The sequence below is a fragment of the Schistocerca nitens genome, chromosome 5, assembly GCF_023898315.1.
Source record: "Schistocerca nitens isolate TAMUIC-IGC-003100 chromosome 5, iqSchNite1.1, whole genome shotgun sequence".
NCBI lineage: Eukaryota > Metazoa > Arthropoda > Insecta > Orthoptera > Acrididae > Schistocerca > Schistocerca nitens.
This window is the reverse complement of record NC_064618.1, coordinates 555,228,531-555,248,829: the sequence shown is the minus strand read 5'-3', so window position 1 is coordinate 555,248,829 and position 20,299 is coordinate 555,228,531. Positions and strand designations below refer to the sequence as shown.

The 20,299-nt window shown below is 37.0% G+C and overlaps 1 protein-coding gene across 2 annotated transcripts in view; it reads right to left on the bottom strand.

Annotated features, from left to right (window-relative positions):
- Positions 1–424: 424 nt before the first annotated feature.
- LOC126259178 (endoplasmic reticulum mannosyl-oligosaccharide 1,2-alpha-mannosidase) overlaps positions 425–20,299 on the bottom strand; it is a 112,534-nt gene continuing 92,659 nt past the window's right edge. For both annotated transcript variants that reach the window (XM_049955748.1, XM_049955747.1), the window contains exons 7-11: positions 18,726–18,913; positions 12,162–12,288; positions 8,288–8,452; positions 4,185–4,325; positions 425–3,577 (exon numbers count right to left, since the gene is read on the bottom strand). In XM_049955748.1, coding sequence (XP_049811705.1) covers positions 3,341–3,577; positions 4,185–4,325; positions 8,288–8,452; positions 12,162–12,288; positions 18,726–18,913 — 858 coding nt within the window. In that variant the 3' untranslated portion in view covers positions 425–3,340. The remainder of the gene's footprint in view (positions 3,578–4,184; positions 4,326–8,287; positions 8,453–12,161; positions 12,289–18,725; positions 18,914–20,299) is intronic.

Sequence of the window (20,299 nt, the reverse complement as noted above, 5' to 3'; positions counted from 1 at the left end):
AACTGTGCCATCTCCTATTAAAATGTGTTAGTCTACTCTCATTCAAAATTTCACATAGCAGGTTGTTACAAATGGAACAATGGACGGACGGACACACACACACACACACACACACACACACACACACAGAGAGAGAGAGAGAGAGAGAGAGAGAGAGAGAGAGAGAGAGATGGATTTAACTGTGAAAATGATCTTGTTTTAATACTGGGCCATTTTACGTCTTCTCTATGTGCCTACATTCTGTTGAGCACCTTTCGGTTTGGCAAGTAGCAATATGTTGTCACATACCTGTTAAACATATTGCTAGTACGTTTACTAGATCAATATTGTTTGTAAATGTTGATAAACCAAGTGGAAACAAACTGATAGTCAACAATAAGGTGACAAAGATAATGAGTGTAACACAAGTACAATAACACAGGTGTTAAAAAACAACTCTGTCCTATATTTATTTTCAATAACACACCTTTCATATTTGTCATCTTTTCAGATGTGTGTGTTTCCACATTTTTACAGGAGTCTTGTACATTTCTTTCCATAACCATAAATAATAAAAACTAAGGACATTTTCACTCTACAGAAAAAAAAATGCAGAAAGGACAGCACTGTAACAGAATTTTCAGAGCACAAATGTCATAACACAAACAAACATTCTTCTATTGTACTGGAAAAAATTGTTTTTCCCACAGAGAACTCAGTAATGAACTGAGATTAACAATATGTAGATATATTATTCTTTTTCGACATGTAAGAAAAATTCAAATGTATTTAACACAATAGGTACAATAATATCAATATTTTAAAATATTCATTCAACACTGCTGATAAAAATTGCCTGTGTAATTGTTTTCTGGACCATTTCAGTCAACAAGTACATGTCACTTAATCAAGGCACCTTTCTTACACTGCATCAATTTAAAATACTTTTTCATAACAGGAATGTGATGTTATTACCTCTTGCTTTTTCTTCCATGAACGACACAGAATAAAGTAGATATGTTTAAATTGCCACTCATTGTTTTTAACAAATACAGGTAATAAATGTATGCAGCTTTGGAAATGTAGATTCAGTTGAAATAATCCAAGGACTGGTGATACAACTTGAACATGTTAATAGTATTCCACTTCTTCTTAAGTGTACATCACACATAATAAAAATTTTGTCTGAGTTTCAAACATTTACGGCCCATGTATGAAAACTTGTACAGATAACATTTAATACTTTGGCATTTATTAATGTATGCCAGAAGTTTACGGACCAACTTTACACAGATAAACTTTTATCTGAAGCAGAGAACATTGATATAAAACTACAGTTTATTCAAACAGTCTCATGGTTTTCTGCAAGTTAGAATAGATGCCTGACTGAATGAGAAGACTTCACATGCAGTCTAGATCTGCAGTATCAATGAGAAGCATCTGGCACAAATTTGTTAATTTCCACACCTACAGTTTTGAATTGTGTGTGTGTCTCCTTTAGTATACCTGCAGTGCAGTTTGTACAACAAAGATTCTGTTGCAATTGAGCAATTGTTAATCTACTCTTCCCACTTACATATTTTTGTTTCTATATCAGTACATACCATACACAAATCTCTTTCGATAAATGCATTGATCTTAAAACACTTATTCATACTGGCAGTACTTCAAAAACAAATATAATACTGAAATACAGCAAGAAGTGTTATTACAATTACCAATTTTCTGTGATAATTATTGAACTACATTCTCCAGTACCTAGTTCTGAAAGTCACTGAACACACTGCATGCATGAAGGAGGTGTGTACCCAAATGAGAAAATAGGACAATGTTTCACAGAATATTCTCAAGATCTACTTAAACTAATTTGCTGAAAAATCATTGCAGGTACTGAAGCTGTCAGTATTCTAACTACCTTCAATAACATGACAATTTCAAACTGATTTTTCCACTTATTTCATATAAGTGTCCGTTTGTTTATATTGCTGACATAAACAGTACATTACTGTATAACAGGATTCCATTGGTAAAATTCTTCGAATAATAAACAAGCAGTGACATACAAAAGAAAATAAGTCAGTTGACAATGCATAAGTATTTGAGCTGTAATACTGATGAATAATAATGTGGAATTTGTATTTTAGTGCAAATTCGTATTCCTGTGTAGATCAGGTGCAATATTTGTGTTAACAGCAAATCTTCAAGTATTTAGCCATGGTGAATAAAGTCAACATGGTACAAATTTATGAATGCCAGTTACAAATTGTTACAGCATAAAACAATTTCAACTTTGAGCAATTAGTTTTTCAACATTTGTAAATATTTATACCGACAACACTTTGAAGTAACAGTATCTCAAACCACTGACTTTCATTATATGCATGACTGTAGGCCTAACAAACTCCTAATAGGAAACAGAAATGTTTGCAATATACAAAAATCTAATGCTTCTCTCTTAATAAAGTAATGGAGCCAAAACACAAACACTAAAATAAATAATGACTGATGAATGTAAATACTGTTGGATCCAAATAAAAATTTAATACTGTCTGCAATTTAAGGAAAAAGCTTTTAATATGCCAAAAGTTATTTCTCTTTAAATTGTGTAAGTGTGTTGTATCACCTGGATGAATTTTTCAATTTTTATTCACTGTGTGTTGTCATTTCCTAACATCCAATGGCACAAATGGCAACTATTTTTAATCAGCTTTCATTAGCCGACAATCTCCTAAAATATCTTAGTACCCATGTAAGCAAATTATTAGCAAATGTTACTAAAAACATTAGTATAAAATCTGAAAGGCAACTTGGAGACGATAGGATATCTGAATTCTGCCTATTGTCTTTCTAGCACTGAATCATATGTACATGAGGCCTATGAGTGCAATGTAAAATTTATAGTTAAGAAATGTACCCATTCTTGATTACAAGCCCTTGTAATATTACTATTACAGAACATATAATTTTCTAACTGGTCCTTTTTTCTTATAAATTTAAAGCAAGATGGTAGAAAGCACCTTAAGAATGTTATTTAATTAGAAATTACATCTACTTAGTCAAATTAAATACTGTGTCAATCACATTTCAATTTCCTTGTTATTTTAAAAACTGAGTGGCAACTGCCCATTTTCTAAAAACTGTCCTGCTTCCATGATCTCTGTGTTTATTACCATTTTCATTATTGTATTGCAAAATATGACTAGAGTGCACTTTTACTATGACAATCATGGGACGCAAATATGACTTGGTACTTATTTCACTATCATTCACTTTCAATAAATACTGTATAATTTCTGCTGTACATATTTCCAAGTTAACGTGAATACTGATTAAGAATAACAAATGCATTATAAATACATCTTCAGTTTGCACTCTTAAAATTTGCCTCATAAATTGGTAAAGGATGAGCTTCTGAATTAAGAACGTATCTGTCTATACTTAAAAGAGTGCGATCTTCACTAAAAAGCAGATATAAGTATTTAAGGGTTTCACTTAGGAAGAAAGATTCCATCATGTCTTTTGGACGTGTGTTAAGTGGATTGCGAACATCTCCAATAGAAGTATACCCATTTTTTACTTTTGTATGTTTCTCAAATGCCTGTAAAAAGAAAAGAAAAATCAGAATTTTCTATTTTTTTATTTAAAATAGTATTATGGTTCTCATACAAGTAGCTTAGAAATTCGGCCACTAGATAAACAAATGAAATGAAAGGTGAATTCTTAAATTATTATTCCACAGAAATCAATTAAGGAAAAATTTACAACCTAAAAATGGTTTTGGAACTTGCCACCAATTGTCAACAGTTTTCAGTAAGATTACTGAATTTATAATTATTCATTTTCTGACAGTATACATGACCAAAGGAAAAAAAATAGAAACTATCAATGACACCACTTCACAGACGACAGATTAATTTCTTCATAAATATATTAAAAACAAAAAGCCAACACAGTATAAAGAATAAAGTAAATAATGGAAGTTTCAGTAACCAGTAGTACTTACTTATAATTTCTAGCATTTGAATTTAACAGTGTCTCTCTCAAACATCAGAATAAAATGGCAGGTTGGGGGATAGTGGTTCTCCCCTTCCAGAATCTTTGTCTCATCTTTATTAAACGGAACTACATACTAACATACAATATTTAATACCCTGGAATTGATTTACTCCATATAATATATGAAAATAAACTATGGGTTGCATTACCTGGAAAATCTGCCAGCCCCAATCCTGGTAAGTGTGGTTTCCTGTAATCTGATACATGTACCACAAACTCTCTAGGAACTCGGGTCTCAGCAGGTTATGTGCATCATTTGTCTTTACATACATATCATTTCCAGTAGCATCCTGTTTCAAAAACACAGAAAAGTTATCCCACTGATGTTGAGGATATCACCATACCTCCACAGATAACACTATATGTGTGTCTTCACTTAACTTGCACATAATTTATTCAGTACTGGAAAGTGGTATATAAATGAAACTTTACATTTGAGAACCTTGTGTTGTTAGATTACTACATGCCAAGTTTAACATTCATCATACCTTAAGTCCATGTCAAAAGAAGCCAAACTTTGAAATTTTTGTGGATGATTTTGCCTATCATTTTCTGGCTGAATTTGACTCATGAAATTCTCACATTAATATTCTTAAGAGAACACATACAGTTGTACAAGAAAGCCAAATTTTATTTCTTTCAACAAAATTTGTTCCAAGATATAACAGCTCAAATATGTCAGGAATTAACGCTCCCTCTGAGCAAATTCATGTATGGAGTCAAACAAGTGACTATATCTTGGTCAATATTGATTCAATTGCTTGGAATGACCCAAGAAAAAGGTGCAGTGCAAACAAAATATAGCACCTTCTATTCTTCCTCGTCATCACATACATTACACCACAAGTTAAACAGATTCTTTTTTTTTTTGGAAGGGGTGGGGGGTGGGGGATGGGGGGGCAAACATTTAAAACTTAATTTTAGTGGCCTCGAATCTAAATACCTTGCCATATTACGGACCAACACATAATGCCAAAAAATATTACTAAACTTATGGCCTGTCATAAATGTTTATAACAAAAATCACCTAATTTTGCAAATTATACTTCTGTATTTGACTGTCTCCTCCTCTTGCTGTGATATTACCTTGTGGTGTGGCAGAATATTTCACATTTATTTTTATTAATTTAAGTTTCGTTAAACACCATGTATGTTGCAACACTTTCACTCAACCTTTCAAATACATGGACCGCATGTTCATTGGCAGCTTTCTTAAATGATTCGCTCCTCACATTTTATAGGGCTATGGGACCCTCCAATAATATTCAAGCTGGAATATTAGTGGACAAATGAATATAAATATTGTCATATAAAGAGAACATGTTCAGTATGATAGGTACAGATGTCTTCTGAAAATAAGGTCATGACAGAAGTTCATTTCATTTGAGATTGTTGGGGTGGTATTCATCTTACATGAATGTGTATGAAAAATTCTGAATGGCGTTTCACATATGAAGAACTTGTGTGTGGCAAAGGTGTCAGTGTCAAAGTCAGTCAAATAAAAACATTTAAAAAAGTGTTCAGAAAAAGCTTACACTACAGTATTCCCAGTGTAGTCCCAATGTAGATAAAAAGTGGATTCACTATTAGATCCTCAGAAAATTAATCAAAAAGTAGGCTGACAATGGACAAAGAGTAAGAAGAAAAAAGTGCATATGGATTTGCACAAGCAGTCTTGATTTCATATTCATGTTCAAATTAAATATTTTTATTAATAGTTGTAAAAAGCATTACCTACTTCACTAATTTAATGTAATTAATGAACCCAACAAGTTTCAACTGTACCAAATATACTTCCACTGTAGTAAAGTTTCACAGCATAAAGACTGATCTATGAAATTTCATGAGAATGTCAGGGACCATATGCCATGATATTTTTAGTGTGCTGTGGAGCTTGCAAATATACACCTGAGGATGGCAAAAACCTCTGTTCCAAAATACTGTAACAGGAAGTCCCTGTAATTCAGAAATTCTCTAAAAATTCCCTTTATTTCTATTGTCCTCAGTCTTTCTATATGACATTATAAATAAATCATAAAATGGTCAATTTCAGACAATGGTTAAACATTAAAGATAATTATTCATTGTTTCTGCCTTCAGCATGTTAGGCTGTGTGTCACCTTTGGCAGAAATATTACTAATACACATTGGATTAGACATCTGAGAATAAATTTTCACTTGTTCATTATAAATTGCAAGGTTTGCACCTTTACTGGGAATTATTATTGAAATGTAACATATTACAGTCTAAAAACCTGCTCCTAACCGAGTTGAGTAGAGAAATCCATAGCTGTCTATAAGAGAATTACATGACAAAACAACAAATTGGTTTTTAATAAAAACTGACTTGTCTGGCTGCTCATACATAGTGTTACACACATAACTAACCTTGATGTTTGGTTTCATAACACTGAACTATTTATAAACACAATTTGAAACAAACAAAAATATGTACATCAGCCACGAGTCCATTGGTTTCTAGGAAACAACTTGTTCCAGTACATCCAAAAAATTATATGTTTCTTAAACTCCATGTCCCACCAAGATTGTTTCCAATTTCCCACAGAAAGAGCCATGCCTTTGTTGCACTTCTGTCTACAGTTTCCCTTCCTACTTCCAAGATGCTAATAACTTCCCCCATCATCTTTCCATAGTTCTTGCTCCATTACCACCAGACTACTTGCTTATTTCTCTGGACACTATATTTATGTGCACCAGCATTTACAGGTGCATAGCCTTGCTACCATGGAACACTACTTTCCCCATATGTCTATGGAGGTTACACCTACCACCCCATTGCTGATTACACATATTGTTCTTGCTTTCCATTGCGAAGTCAGCCTCTCCTCCAGAACTTCAAAATAGTTAGTCCTAAACTAGCTTCATCTGACTCTTCTCTTTTCAGCACACTATCTTCTTGGAAGTTTTATTTTCATCTCCTATATGGATGCATACAAAAACCTCTGTTTATATAAAATGTACCATCTCACAATAATTCATCAGTTATGATGACTGTCTGTATCAAACAGATTTTTATGCAGAAGAAATTATCCAAATATGCTGATACTCTAATTTATTGCTGATACCTTAATTTATTCTGTAACTGCACAAATCCAATAGCTATGGCGAACCAGCCATTGACCAAGTCTTGCCTCCTTCTCTAGCATCACATTTGCTTTGACACTCAGTTCAAAATCCACCACCCCTCTCAAAGTTGTATTCCACTGGCCACCACACATTTAGCCCAATTCTACACTGCTGTTGCTGCTCCCACTCCCAATCCCGGGACACCTTGCAACATACCCCTGTGGACAATTAGTTGTGAGAACCATCTCATATACCCACCCTTCACTTGCCATTGCATTCTGATTACAGACATTTCCTATGGGATCCCTGGTAGAGACACTCACGAAACCAGTTATGTCATCTACCAGTTCTCAGGCCAATTGCAATCTTGTTCATTCATTTACACCTCAGTTTCAATCACATCAACAGCTGCGCCAACATTTGTGTCACTTAGATCCACACTCTCCAGCATCAGCTCCTCTGAACTGTAACATGGGACTATTCCTGTAGGATATCCTCTGTTCCAATTCTGTTGGCCTAACTTTCTTCACTCTGTCCTACCACCCACTGTCACTTCTCCTCCTCAGTCCACTCTACTCTTACCCTTTCTTGTCTTGTCATTTTTACCTAGTTTGTCTGCTCTCATGATATTCTACTTCTCTTCCTCTTCGTTCATCCCTCCACAAAGCCAAAAGTCACTCTCTCTTTGCCTGCAGTTGCCAGTGTACATTTTCCCATTGCCACTGGTGTGCCTGTATCCTAATATTTCGCTACTTCCCTGTTGTCTCACACAGCTGCACACCCACCCCCCTCCCACCAATAAAGAAGAAGGGGTGGGGGGAGGGAGGGAGAGGGGGAGGGGGGGAGGGAGAGGGAGAGGGGGAGAGAGAGAGAGAGAGAGAGAGAGAGAGAGAGAGAGAGAGAGAGAGATGGGAGGGAGGGAGGGAGGGATGGAAGGAGACTACATTATAAAAATTTGTCATTGTTGTTTCGTATATGGCTTACAAACAATTAAAAGTTCCTACATAAAGGCTGTATGAATAGGGTAAATCTAAGCTGTAAAACTGGAGGGAAGTTAGCAAACAACACACATAATACTGTCTTTGTCTGCTTTTATTAGCTCGTGCTTTCAATTTCATTCTGAAAGTAACTTCTTAATACAGATACAGACTCTAATGAAACAAACCTGTATATTGAAGTATGTTATTTCTGGTGCTAGAAATGTTGGCTGTTGTGCATAGGTTTGGTAACATGTGTTAAGAAGTTCTTCTGCAAGTTCCATGTGGTCCTGAGGCAAGCCATAATGTACTCCAAGTGCTAAGGTACCTGGCAAATAGCATGTTAAGTGGTCCTGCAACATAGATGTCACCTTATTAATGATAATATGAAAACTACACTATCTTACTAAAGCAAGTATTTCCACTCTCACGTGTATGCATGAAAGGATAGGATAGGTTAGGGTAGGGTAAGAAAGAATAGGATAGTAATAGCCACCTACTAAAACTGGCAGGTGGAATAGCTGAATTAACCCGACTTCTCAGTATCAACAGCTTGACTGCCAGCAAAACGCACAAAGAATCAAGCAAAATATGAATTCATGGAGCTACATGCTCCATCTCTGTAGCCAAAGAGAAGGCACATAAAAAGAAAGGAATATATGGATAACTCCACTCCTCAGCTGACTTCAGCATGAAGCATAATTGTTCAAATTTCTTGAGATTTTTGATAATTTTCTAGAGTAGGAAAAGCTATAAGAGGGAGCCAACATCTTAAAGCTAAGCCTACAGGCTACAAGAATGGTAATGAAATCAATAGTTGAACATGTCATACTTTTATCGGGTGGAGGCAGCTTTCAGTTAGACAGAGCCCTAATTTTAAAATGGAAACAAAGTGAAACGGGGTGCATAACAATCAGTTAACAAGAACTTCCAGCTAATAAAATATTTCTAAAGAAAACAGCAAATGCATGCAACAGAAGACATTGAGAAAGTGTAAGACAATGTTGGGAAGGTACCTAACAACAACAACAACAACAACACAGTAATACAGAGGAAAATAAATAGAAAATGGTTTCATACATTGGGAAAAAATAAAATTACATGTATTTAGGATAAGCAATGAGGACTTCGCTTTTCATCATGCACATTGCATCAGTTACTTTCAATTGGGCTACTATAACCATGGCAGCTTGATAATCTTTTAGAATAATTGCCTTTCCCTTGTAGACAGCAGCTTTATCTTTTTCTGAAAACAGAGATGGATTTTGTAGTGGCCCACATTTTATACTTTATCATTCCACTGGTGAAGAAAGTTTCTTAAAAAAAGTCAAAACCAACGAGTAATCCTGATCTCTAGTTCAGCAATGTGGAAGGGAGGGAGGGAGGGAAACTGTGTTGGGCATGCAGATTTTTTGCTAATGACAGAGGCTATTAGTCCCAATAACCAATTTTTTCTTTTATGATGCACTGTACACTGATGTGCTACAAAATCAGTCTATCACTAATACAAGTGTGCAGTGATAATTTTGATGTAGTGAAAGTCCCACCCTCCCCTGCAGGTGATGACAAATCAGCAGCAAGTTCTCTCGCTGTGGGTGAAATGGCATTTGAAACACTGAGGTGGGTTGTAGTTTGCGTTACATGTGTTCTGGAGGTAGTGACTGGAGCCACAAAGTGGAGTCTTGCCAGAAGCAGCAGTAAGAGTGGGGAACCTGGTCAGTGGCTTGAGGAAGATGCTTCACAGCTGGTGGCTTAGAGAGGACGATTGAGCAATGGGGCAGCGCAGTGGCAGTTGGGATGGGTGGACAACACAGAGATAGTTGTGCCAACTGCAAAGAGGAGTGCCAATGGAAGTGAAGTGTTTCGGTTGGTTTTGTTCCTAGTGGCTCAAAAATTCTCAAGCTTGAACTGCAGGAGCTGTGTCTGTCTTGTGCTGTGCCTCCTGTACTTCAGGTTCCACAGGTAAAACACTCATATTTAGTTAACAGTCTTCTGCTCTGTTGAAGTTTACATTGAAATAGCTGAATATGCCGTCTGGCAGTGCTTAATGCATCCTGTAACCGAGCAAGGTGGCGCAGTGGTTAGACACTGGGCTCGCATTCGGGAGGACGACGGTTCAATCCCACGTCCGGCCATGCTGATTTAGGTTTTCCGTGATTTCCCTAAATCACTCCAGGCAAATGCCGGGATGGTTCCTCTGAAAGGGCACGGCCGACTTCCTTCCCCATCCTTCCCTAATCCGATGAGACTGATGACCACGCTGTCTGGTCTCTTTCCCCAAAACCTACCTACCTACCTACCTACCAATGCATCCTGTACTGCCTTTGGGTCAGACTTCCTGTTGAAGGCATTTTTTAAATTATTTCACTGCCTGAGTTCTAGCCTTTCACAATATTTTATTCTCATTTTATGAGAGGTGTTCAATAAGTAACTGAACACTTTTTTTTCTGAAAGCCAGTTGGTTTTATTCAGGATTCCAATACACTATATTATTATCCACTCATTTGGTCACTAAACCCTACTTTTCAACATAATCTCCCTTCAATGTGACACCATAAGTATACATGTTATCACTCTACTGGTCAACATTGAAGCCAACAACTTGCTGCATGAATAACCTCCCTACTTCTGTTTTCTACTGCTTCCCATGGCGTGAATCCTTCATTGAGCCAAACAGATGGAAGCCTTCCATTAGGTGGTGAGGAACCTAGCAGGCACACACCTTTTTGAGTACCCAACTGGTGAATGAGTTTGTCAGCACTACTAACAGTGATGCCCAGTTGAGCGGTGAGGTGTTTGTTTATGATTCACTGATCACCTCAAATTAGAGTGTCACCACATTCCAACACTACAAGAGTTACATTTGTGTACAAGTCAGTCAGCATCCAGAAAATTGAATAGGTTTGTGCGACCTTGTTGCAATGATGACAGATGTCTCGTCCAATGACTCACCACGCTTTTTTTCACTGGCAGGTCTCCGTAAACATCTGCTAGTACCTAGGACTATCTGTGATGCTCTAGTTTTCTGCCAAAAGAAACTCAATGAAAGCTATTGGCTTGGAAAACACCTCTGTTACAGAAGACATTTTGAAGACCACTTATAGTGCCGCCACCTATCGGAATTTCACGAAACTACAGGGGCTGAAGTGCGAATATTCATTGATATCCAACGAAAATTCCAAATTTTTCCAACTAAAATTGTCTGAGAGAGGAAAACAAAATGTTGCACTACTTACTGAATGCCTCTTGTATTACTGGGACATTTGTCATGTATAAGTGAATTCTAGTTATAGTTCAATTTTGTTTTGGTAATAATGTAATGCTGTATAGGAAAACACATTGCGTTTCCAAAACTCCCATCCATATCCACTCCATAGCCCACTTTACACTTATTACAAGCTAGTGAAATTTGGATCATTCTATCATTTTCAGCAGCTGTCAGTGGTTCATTTTATCATCTGAAAACATTCTATAATGCCACCTGGTCTCTTTCTGTCCCAAAAGGAAGCTACTTACTCCCTAACCTCCACTTTTGCGGATACAAATTTTATATCACACTCGTAATCCAATGAGCATCTCCTGGAAGTTCCCTTTTCTTCACAAGATTTATAGCACATACTTTCAAAAGCAGGGGAGAAGCAAAAATGTTAGAATGCATAGGGAACTGCCATCACTTCACATGTTTTATGTTGTTGTCTTTTAGATATGTCAAATAAATGTGCAGCTCATGAATATAAATGACAGGATTGTCAGATCTCTCCTACAGATACAGCAATGTGAATTATCTGATAGCTCCTTTCATATGTCCAAACAAAATAAGAAATTTACATTGTTTTTGTAGATTTTGACCTCAAAAGACAATCACTCTCATTGAAATAATATTTAGTCTTCTAGTTTGATGCAGACCATTAGTAATCCCCTTCAATTTAAATGCTAAAATTAAAATAAGCATTTGGAAACTACATAGACTAATCAAAATTTTCAGTAGTTCTTCAAAGTGTTTATTTAATCTGGTAACATTATGTAAATAAAAGTGGAAAAGAGAGAACATGTCTTAAATACCATCTTTGGTTTGAAGTCCTTCCCTCCAGCCAAAAGTTCGCCAATAAATAAATATTTTCGACGAGCAGTTCTTCTGGTGAGAAGCTTCTTTACCCCAGATATAGCTTCAAGATAATCATCCCGTAAACTGAAAACAAAAGCAAAATTAGGAAAATTAATTTAAGAATGCAATAAAATTATAAGACAGAATTGTTGGCTGGTATTACCCTCAGAAGGTGAAATATTTATTGCTGCCTATAGACATATTAAAGTACACAACAATCTCCAAGCTTCTGAAACTATTAGTTCCTTCCTCAAGGAGGAGACAAGGATCACTCAGACTCCATTATAAGAAAGACCTATTTGTTACAAGGACAGCAAATTGTTCACAGTCATCCAGGGGAGCGAGTGACAAGTGAGTGACCTGCTCTCTCTCTCTCTCTCTCTCTCTCTCTCTCTCTCTCTCTCTCAACATTACACAACCAATCCTTTCATCCTCCACAATGACTAATAGTTCCAAAAGCTAGAATAATGTTGTGTACTTTTATAATAGTATACAGCCAGTACTAAACATTTTGCATCCTGAAAGTAGTTACTAGCCATCAATTCTATCTCATAACTGAATACTACTGCATAATATAATGAGAAAAACTACAAGGTGTACAACTTTGTTTCCACTGTTTTTCCCCCAACATTTGAGGCTTTAATGAAACAAATTGGTTACACATGTATCATTCAAAGTATTTTCCATCACTGGCCACTACTTTCTCCCATCTTTCGGACAGTGTGTGAATCCCGCATTGAAAAAATTGTTCATCTTTTGAAGAAATCCACGAATCGAACCCATTTGTGACTTCTTCATGAAATCGGAAGTGTTGGTCAGAGGGAACAATGTCTGGAGAATACGGCGGGTGGGGTAGGACTTCCCATTTTAACGTTTCCAAGTATGTTTTGACCTCTTTTGCAACGTGGGGTCGAGTGTTGTCTGCTGCCAAATCACTTTATCGTGCCTCTCGCTGTACTGCAGCCGTTTGTCTTTTAATGCTCTGCTCAAATGCATTAACTGCGTTCGATAACAAGCACCTGTGATTGTTTCACTTGGTTTTAATGCCCCATAGTACATGTTGCTGAACTGGTCCCACCAAATGCAGAGCATGATCTTGGAGCCGTGAATATTCGGTTTGGTTGTCGACGTGGAAGCATGGCCGCGATATCCCCATGATTTTTTGCATTTAGGGTTATCGTAATGAACCCATTTTTCGTCCCCAGTCATAATGTGATGCAGAAATCCCTTCCTTTTTGCCTCTGAAGCAACTGTTCACAAACACACAAACGCTGTTCAATGTCTCTTGGTTTCAGCTCACACGGGACCCTAGTTCTTTCTTTCTGAATCATGCCCATAGCCTTGAGATGTTTTGAAATGGCTTGCTGTGTCACTCGCACTAATAGCGCCAATTCTTCTTGAGTTTGATGCACGTCTTCACCCAGTAATGTTTCCAATTCTGCATCTTAGAAACATTCTCTCTTCCATCACTATGCTGGTCAATCATGTTATAACCACCATTCTTGAAGTGCGCTGAAACCACTCACGATACGTTCTTTCACTAATAGTATCCTTACCATATGTACTTGAGAGCATTTGATGAGACTCGGCTGCTGTTTTCTTCATATTGAAGCAAAACAGTAACACCACTCGCAAATGACGAGAATTAAGCACATAAATTGACATTTTCAGTCAAGAACAACTTTATGATGCACAAAGACAAATCGACTAATGTTAAAATGAGGTTATGTTGACTAAGGTCCAAGCTAACTGCCTGACGTCTGCGATCTGTTTCTTTCGACCGCTACTTACCGTTGTCGCCACCTATTGGCAAATGGCAGAAGCAAAGTTGTACACCTTGTAACAAATATCCAACATAAACTTAATTCTGATATCAAAGTATCTACATGTTATGTTCCTACAACCTATTACAATTAGTTGAAAAGGCCTCATTTACCAATTTTTTGAGGTGACCTTTGGGAGAATAATAATATCCATTTCATTGTTTACATTGAGGCTTCATCCTACAGTTTCTCAACTTCTTTTATTCTCTGCTGTTTGTTTACCTCTGCAAAGAAACCTACCTTCTATGTAGATATAAAATTACACGCTAAAAACTGATACATCTCTTGAAGTTTTGGTTTGAAATTTTCAAACTAAATGATAAGACTGTTAAAAGCATTCCTTACATCTTAACCTATAAAATGATTTTAATTACTTTCACCACAAATAAGACCAACTGTCACACTATTAAACAGAAGCATTGGTGTGGTACACACGTCACGTCGAGTGGCATCAGATCAGGTCCCTTAATTTTCTATGTGTAACACAATACTAATCCAGCTGTTAACCTCCTTCCTGGGTTCATGACTAAGATATTTTTAAGAATCATTGGGCTATGATAATTGCTAATGCAGTATTGTGGAATGGGCTAAGCCGTGGCCTAGTTATGAACCAATGGTAATCTCTGAAATTTGTCTGTAACCACATAACAGAAATTGAAGGGAACTTTGCTCAATTTTAATGGGAACACAGTCCCATGGAGGCTTTCAAATTATCTTGTATCATGTGTGATGTCAGCAGAAAACAACAGTTTTCCATGTAATGATAGTTAGATCTCTATGGCTCACTGAACTTGGCCTCAGCATCCAATCTCTAGAAATTCCCTCCCAGAAATCACAATATATTCCACAATAAAAAGACTGGTGCAAATAAAGCTTTTGGCCAGTAAGGCCTACATCAAAAATAGATGACAGACACCAATGCACACACACACACACACACACACACACACACACACACACACACACGACTGCAGTCTCAGGTAACTGAAACTACACTGTGAGCAGCAGCACCAGTGCACGATGGGAGTGGCGACTGGGTGGGGGTAACGAGGAGGCTGGGGTGGGGAGAGTGTAGTATGGTAGGGTTGAAAGACAGTGTAGTGCTGCAGGTTAGACGGAGGGCAGGGCAGAGGTACGGAGACGGGGGTTGGGGGGGTGGGGGGTGGGGGAGGGAGGAAGTAGTGGATAAGCTGTCTTTTGTTGTGCCTATCTGTGACTCAGCATCTCCGCTATATTGTGAGTAGCAACTTTCCTTTTCACAATATTATTACATTCTATCCTGGATTTTCCATTGTTTGACAGGATATTGCAGTAAGCTTTGATTGCTAGTACATTAGAGAACCCCCCTAACATGTCAAAATACAGTATTTACTGGAAAATAGTCCACAAAAGGGTACTGAGTCTACATTTTATCTATCATGTAGAGAACTCAGAAAAACTGAATTGCAAATTCACCACTCCTGTATTACAGTCAGCACATCACAGGGCACAATCCAGCAAGAAACCTTTTCTGCACAATATCATTTGCTTAGGAACAAAACTGAGGTTCCAGTGCATCCTTGCTGCCTGACTAATACTATCAGAATTACAAATGGGATTTTGGTTCTTGAAGGGAAGACAGTCGAACAAGTTTCCCTCACAAAATTGCCAGGAACTTCCTCAGATGTGATATAGAAATTCCTCTACCATTTTATTGTGTTCAATTGACCAAAGCATTTTCTGTAACAAACAGATTCACTGAATCACTCTTAGTCAACATCAAAAAACTGAGACACCATTGTTACAGCCTATTTTCTGTGTTCAATTGACCAAAGCATTTTTTGTAACAAACAGATTCACTGAATCACTCTTAGTCAACATCAAAAAACTGAGACACCATTGTTACAGCCTATTTTCTGTATGTGCTATGAAATGTCTTCAACTTGACCTTACGTTAGATATGAGCACACAAAAATATTTGGTGATGTTCAGGTGGTTTTCAGTATGATGAGAACAGCCAAATTTAATTTACTTTAACAATGCAAAGACATTTCAAGGAATGAATACAGAGCCAAAAGGCCTCTTTCATTCAAGGATAGCAAGATCAACCAGCACTTCACTCACCAAGGAATCTTGCGGAAGTTCATTTTACCATTCGTGGTCTGGTGGGGTAGCAGATGCGAATGTATAGTAGAAATAAAGAAACAGTACCTGAGGAACATCTTGGGAAAATTGCTAATAGACAAGGAAACACAAAGGACATTACTGGTGAAAACAGAAGCTACCCCCCAATTCTTAAATAACTGTGCAGGATGGCTCTGAAACACTGACACCACACCACTTTTTAATTGGTGAATGATTGACTACACTAGCCACTCACCCACATTCCAGTATTATGAAGAATCTTCAAAGACAAGCAAGAAAGAGAGAAAAGTTGCAAGGTGATTTCACAATAAGATGGAAGAAAGAATACTTTTTTGAAAGTATCTGCTACATCTACACTCTACAAACCACTGTGAGGTGCATGGCATAGGGTACATCCCATGTACTAGTTATGAGGGTTTCCTTCTGCTCCATTCACATTTGGAGCATGGGCAGAACGAATGATTGAATACTTCTGTGCATGGAGTAATTATTCTAATCTTACCCTCGAGATTCCTATGTAAGTGATATGTAGGGGATTGTAATATAGTCCTAGAGTCCTCATGTAAAGCCAGTTCTTGAAACTATGTTAGTAGACTTTCTCGGGATAGTTTACATCTACCTTCAAGATTATTACAGTTCTGTCCCTTCAGTGTCTCTGTGACACTCCCCCATGGAGCAAACAAACCTGTGACCATTCATACTGCCATTCTCTATATACGTTCAATATCCTCTGTTAGTCCTATTTGATACGGGTCCCAAAGAGTTGAGCAATTTTCTAGAACTGGTTGCTCACGAGGAATTTGTAAGTAATCTTCTTTGTGGACTGATTGCACTTCCCAGTATTCTACCAATAAACTGAAGTCTTCCCTTCCTTTACCCATGACTAAGCCTATGTAATCATTCCAGCTCGTACCTCTACAAAGTGTTACACCCAGGTATTTGCATTAGCTGGCCTCGTCTAACAGTGACTCATTGATATTATGTTTTTTGTTTTGTAAAGAGCACAATCCTACTTTTCTGAACATTTACAGCAAGTTGCCAATTTTTGCATCTCTTTGAAATCTTATCAAGATCTGACTGAATGTTTTTTCAGCTTCTTACACATAACCACATCATCTGCAGAAAGTCTGAGGTTACTATTAATATTATCTGCATGTCATTATTATACAACATGAACAACAATGATTCCAACACACTTCCCTGGGGCATCACGAAGTGCTGTGCCCTGATAGAAATACGACACATCCTGACTAGGAGACATTGTTCTTTTACAGGATGATACACAGCTAAGGCAAATGTGAAAGAGAGCTCACATGACTAAAACAAAATTAGGAAGAGACATGATAGTGTGCAACTTAATTATTTTATCACCTGGAAGGACTAACATCAATCTGTCTGTGCAGCTGGATAGTACTGTCAAGATTGGCAATGGTGCGAATGATGTTGAGGATTGTAAATAAATACTGTATGATAAATCTCTGAATTGTTATGTATTTGCAATAAGTATGTATCTTTGATTTTAAAAAACTAATTACAATGAAAACAGTCTCTCACATGTGAATCCACAGCATAATACAACTTATAACATATACAAAAATGATTATAGCTTTCAGTAAGTTCTTTCACAAAACAGACAGATATGAAAAATCATTTAAAAATAATCAGCTCTTGAAATATACGAAGGTACTGCCCAATAGAAAAGACTTGAAACCAATTTCAACATGACAGCTGCAATTTTACAATCTCCATATTTTAAGATATATGAGAAGGGCATCATGTGCAATGAATCAATGAAGATGTTTCCACCATCAATGTTAACGCTATCAAGGACTATCTGGAAGTTGCTTAGTGTTTTAAAGCCTATATCATCAGCATAAATTACAACTGCCAAGCACTTTGCTGCTTGACTCTCAAGGGCACATGATGCCTTTTGGAGCCAGCACACATGTCTCCTTACGGAGAAAAGTACTATTTCTAGCACTGTCATAAATAAGTAGTCATTAGGATGTTACAAACAACAGTGTTCAAGACAAGTATATGCTTGTCACAATCCGAACTAAACACAGATCATTTATTTATTTCAGAAACCATTCTACTATGAAATCCAATCTCATTCTTGTCTTCTTGCCTTTCTCAACTTTTATTTCTTCTAATTAATCTTATTCTGATTTCTTTTCTAGTGTACTCACTCAATGGGTATTATATAATTTCTATCACTGTATACTGTGTGTGTGTGTGTGTGTGTGTGTGTGTGTGTGTGTGTGTGTGTAGATATACATAAAATTATGAACAATAAAATCTCAAAATGCACCATAACTAAATATTCCAAGTTAACCAATGCTTCTGCTGACTACTTTGTTTGCACTCAAGTTAGATAGATGGCATTCCTCTTATTACCGTTCATAAATCACATTTTACATAGAAATTGGTGAGAGTACAAAACTATTTTTTAAATCACAAATGATGAAACAAAATTTTGTGGAAATGATTAATACAAAACAAATTTAATCCTGAAAACTGCCAATAAAAATGAATAATACACGGTAAATATTTCTCCAATCACAGAATACTTACTAGTCAATAGATCGTCCAGTCTGTAACCACTGCTTAAGAAGATATTCATAATAACTGTCCCCTCGAGCACCTAATGTAATTGGGGCATATACCCTGAAATGCCCTGTATTGGCATTTATAAAGATTGGAACCAACCCCTCCGTTTTTGACAGTCCATGAACATGCTGCGACACTTTTGATGCCAAAACCTAGAAACAGACATTTCATCTATGAATGAAGGGATGCAAAAAATGATAACTTGTAAAAATCTCGACTATTGTAGGTCTTTCAAAGTAAATTTGGTGTCCTGGGATTCACTGTCTTAAGTTTACTTTTTTGAGGATTACTGAGGAAGGAAACGAAAGCAAGGATTGACTCAAAGAAAATTGGAAATAATTTAATTGTAGATTAAAAGAGTCTTACTATAGAGGAATAGAGCAAAAACAGAAACAAAGGGCAAGGAATAATTTTAATGCCACGCAAATAAACATTGCACCTTATGAGAAAAGTAATCTGAGTTTGACAACAGAAAGGAAAGGCAGTAGCAATAGTATGGAGAGGAGATAATAGAGGGGGATAGAAATACTGAACATGAAGAGGAAGTATTAAGGCAGTAAAAATATTGGAGAAGTTGGATGAAGAGTGGCTTAGAGAGGAAGAAAATGATGATAAAAAGACAAAAACATGAGTGGAAGCAGTAGGAGAGTGTGGGTGGCAAAGCAAAGAGAGGAGGAAAAATGTGACAACAAGACAGAGCTGGATAGATAAAATGGAATTTTGGAAGGAATCAGAGAACAGAGGAACATCTAAAGCAGAAGCAATGTAAATTATTTCCATGCGCTGGGAGGAGACAGGTAGTAAAAAGTAGGTACCTGCCATAGTGAAAATTTCCATGAACAGAGTTGTTTGGAATGCCAGTGACATAACATCTAAGCGTTTATTAATTTGTCGGAGCATGTTTTGTGTATTAAGTACTGTTTCCTGAAGGTGCACATTTTCCCAATTTACATCAATGGTAATGATTTGCTTCCCCAAAAACAAACATTCTACAGAAGATGGCCAATGGCAAATACTTTTTTACACTGAAGTGCCAAAGAAACTGATATAGGCATGTGTATTCAAATACAGAGATATGTAATCAGGCAGAATACAGCACTGTGGTTGACAATAGATGTTTGGTGCAATTGTTAGATCAGTTACTGCTGCTACAATGGCAGGTTATCAAGATTTAAGTGAGTTTGAACGTTGTGTTATAGTCGGCACAAGAGCGATGGGACACAGCATCTATGACGTAGTGATGAAGTGGGGATTTCCCCCTACAACCATTTCATGAGTGTACTGTGAATATCAGGAATCTGGTAAAACAGCAAAACTCTGACATCACTGCAGCCGGAAAAAGATCTTGCAAGAAAAGGGCCAATACTAACTGAAGAGAATCATTCAAAGCAACAGAAGTGCAACTCTTCTGCAAACTGCTGCGTATTTCTATGTTGGGCTATTAACAGGTGTCAGCGTAAAAACCACTCAACGAAACATCATCAATATGGGCTTTCGGAGCCGAAGGCCCACTCGTGTGTCATGACTGCATGACACAA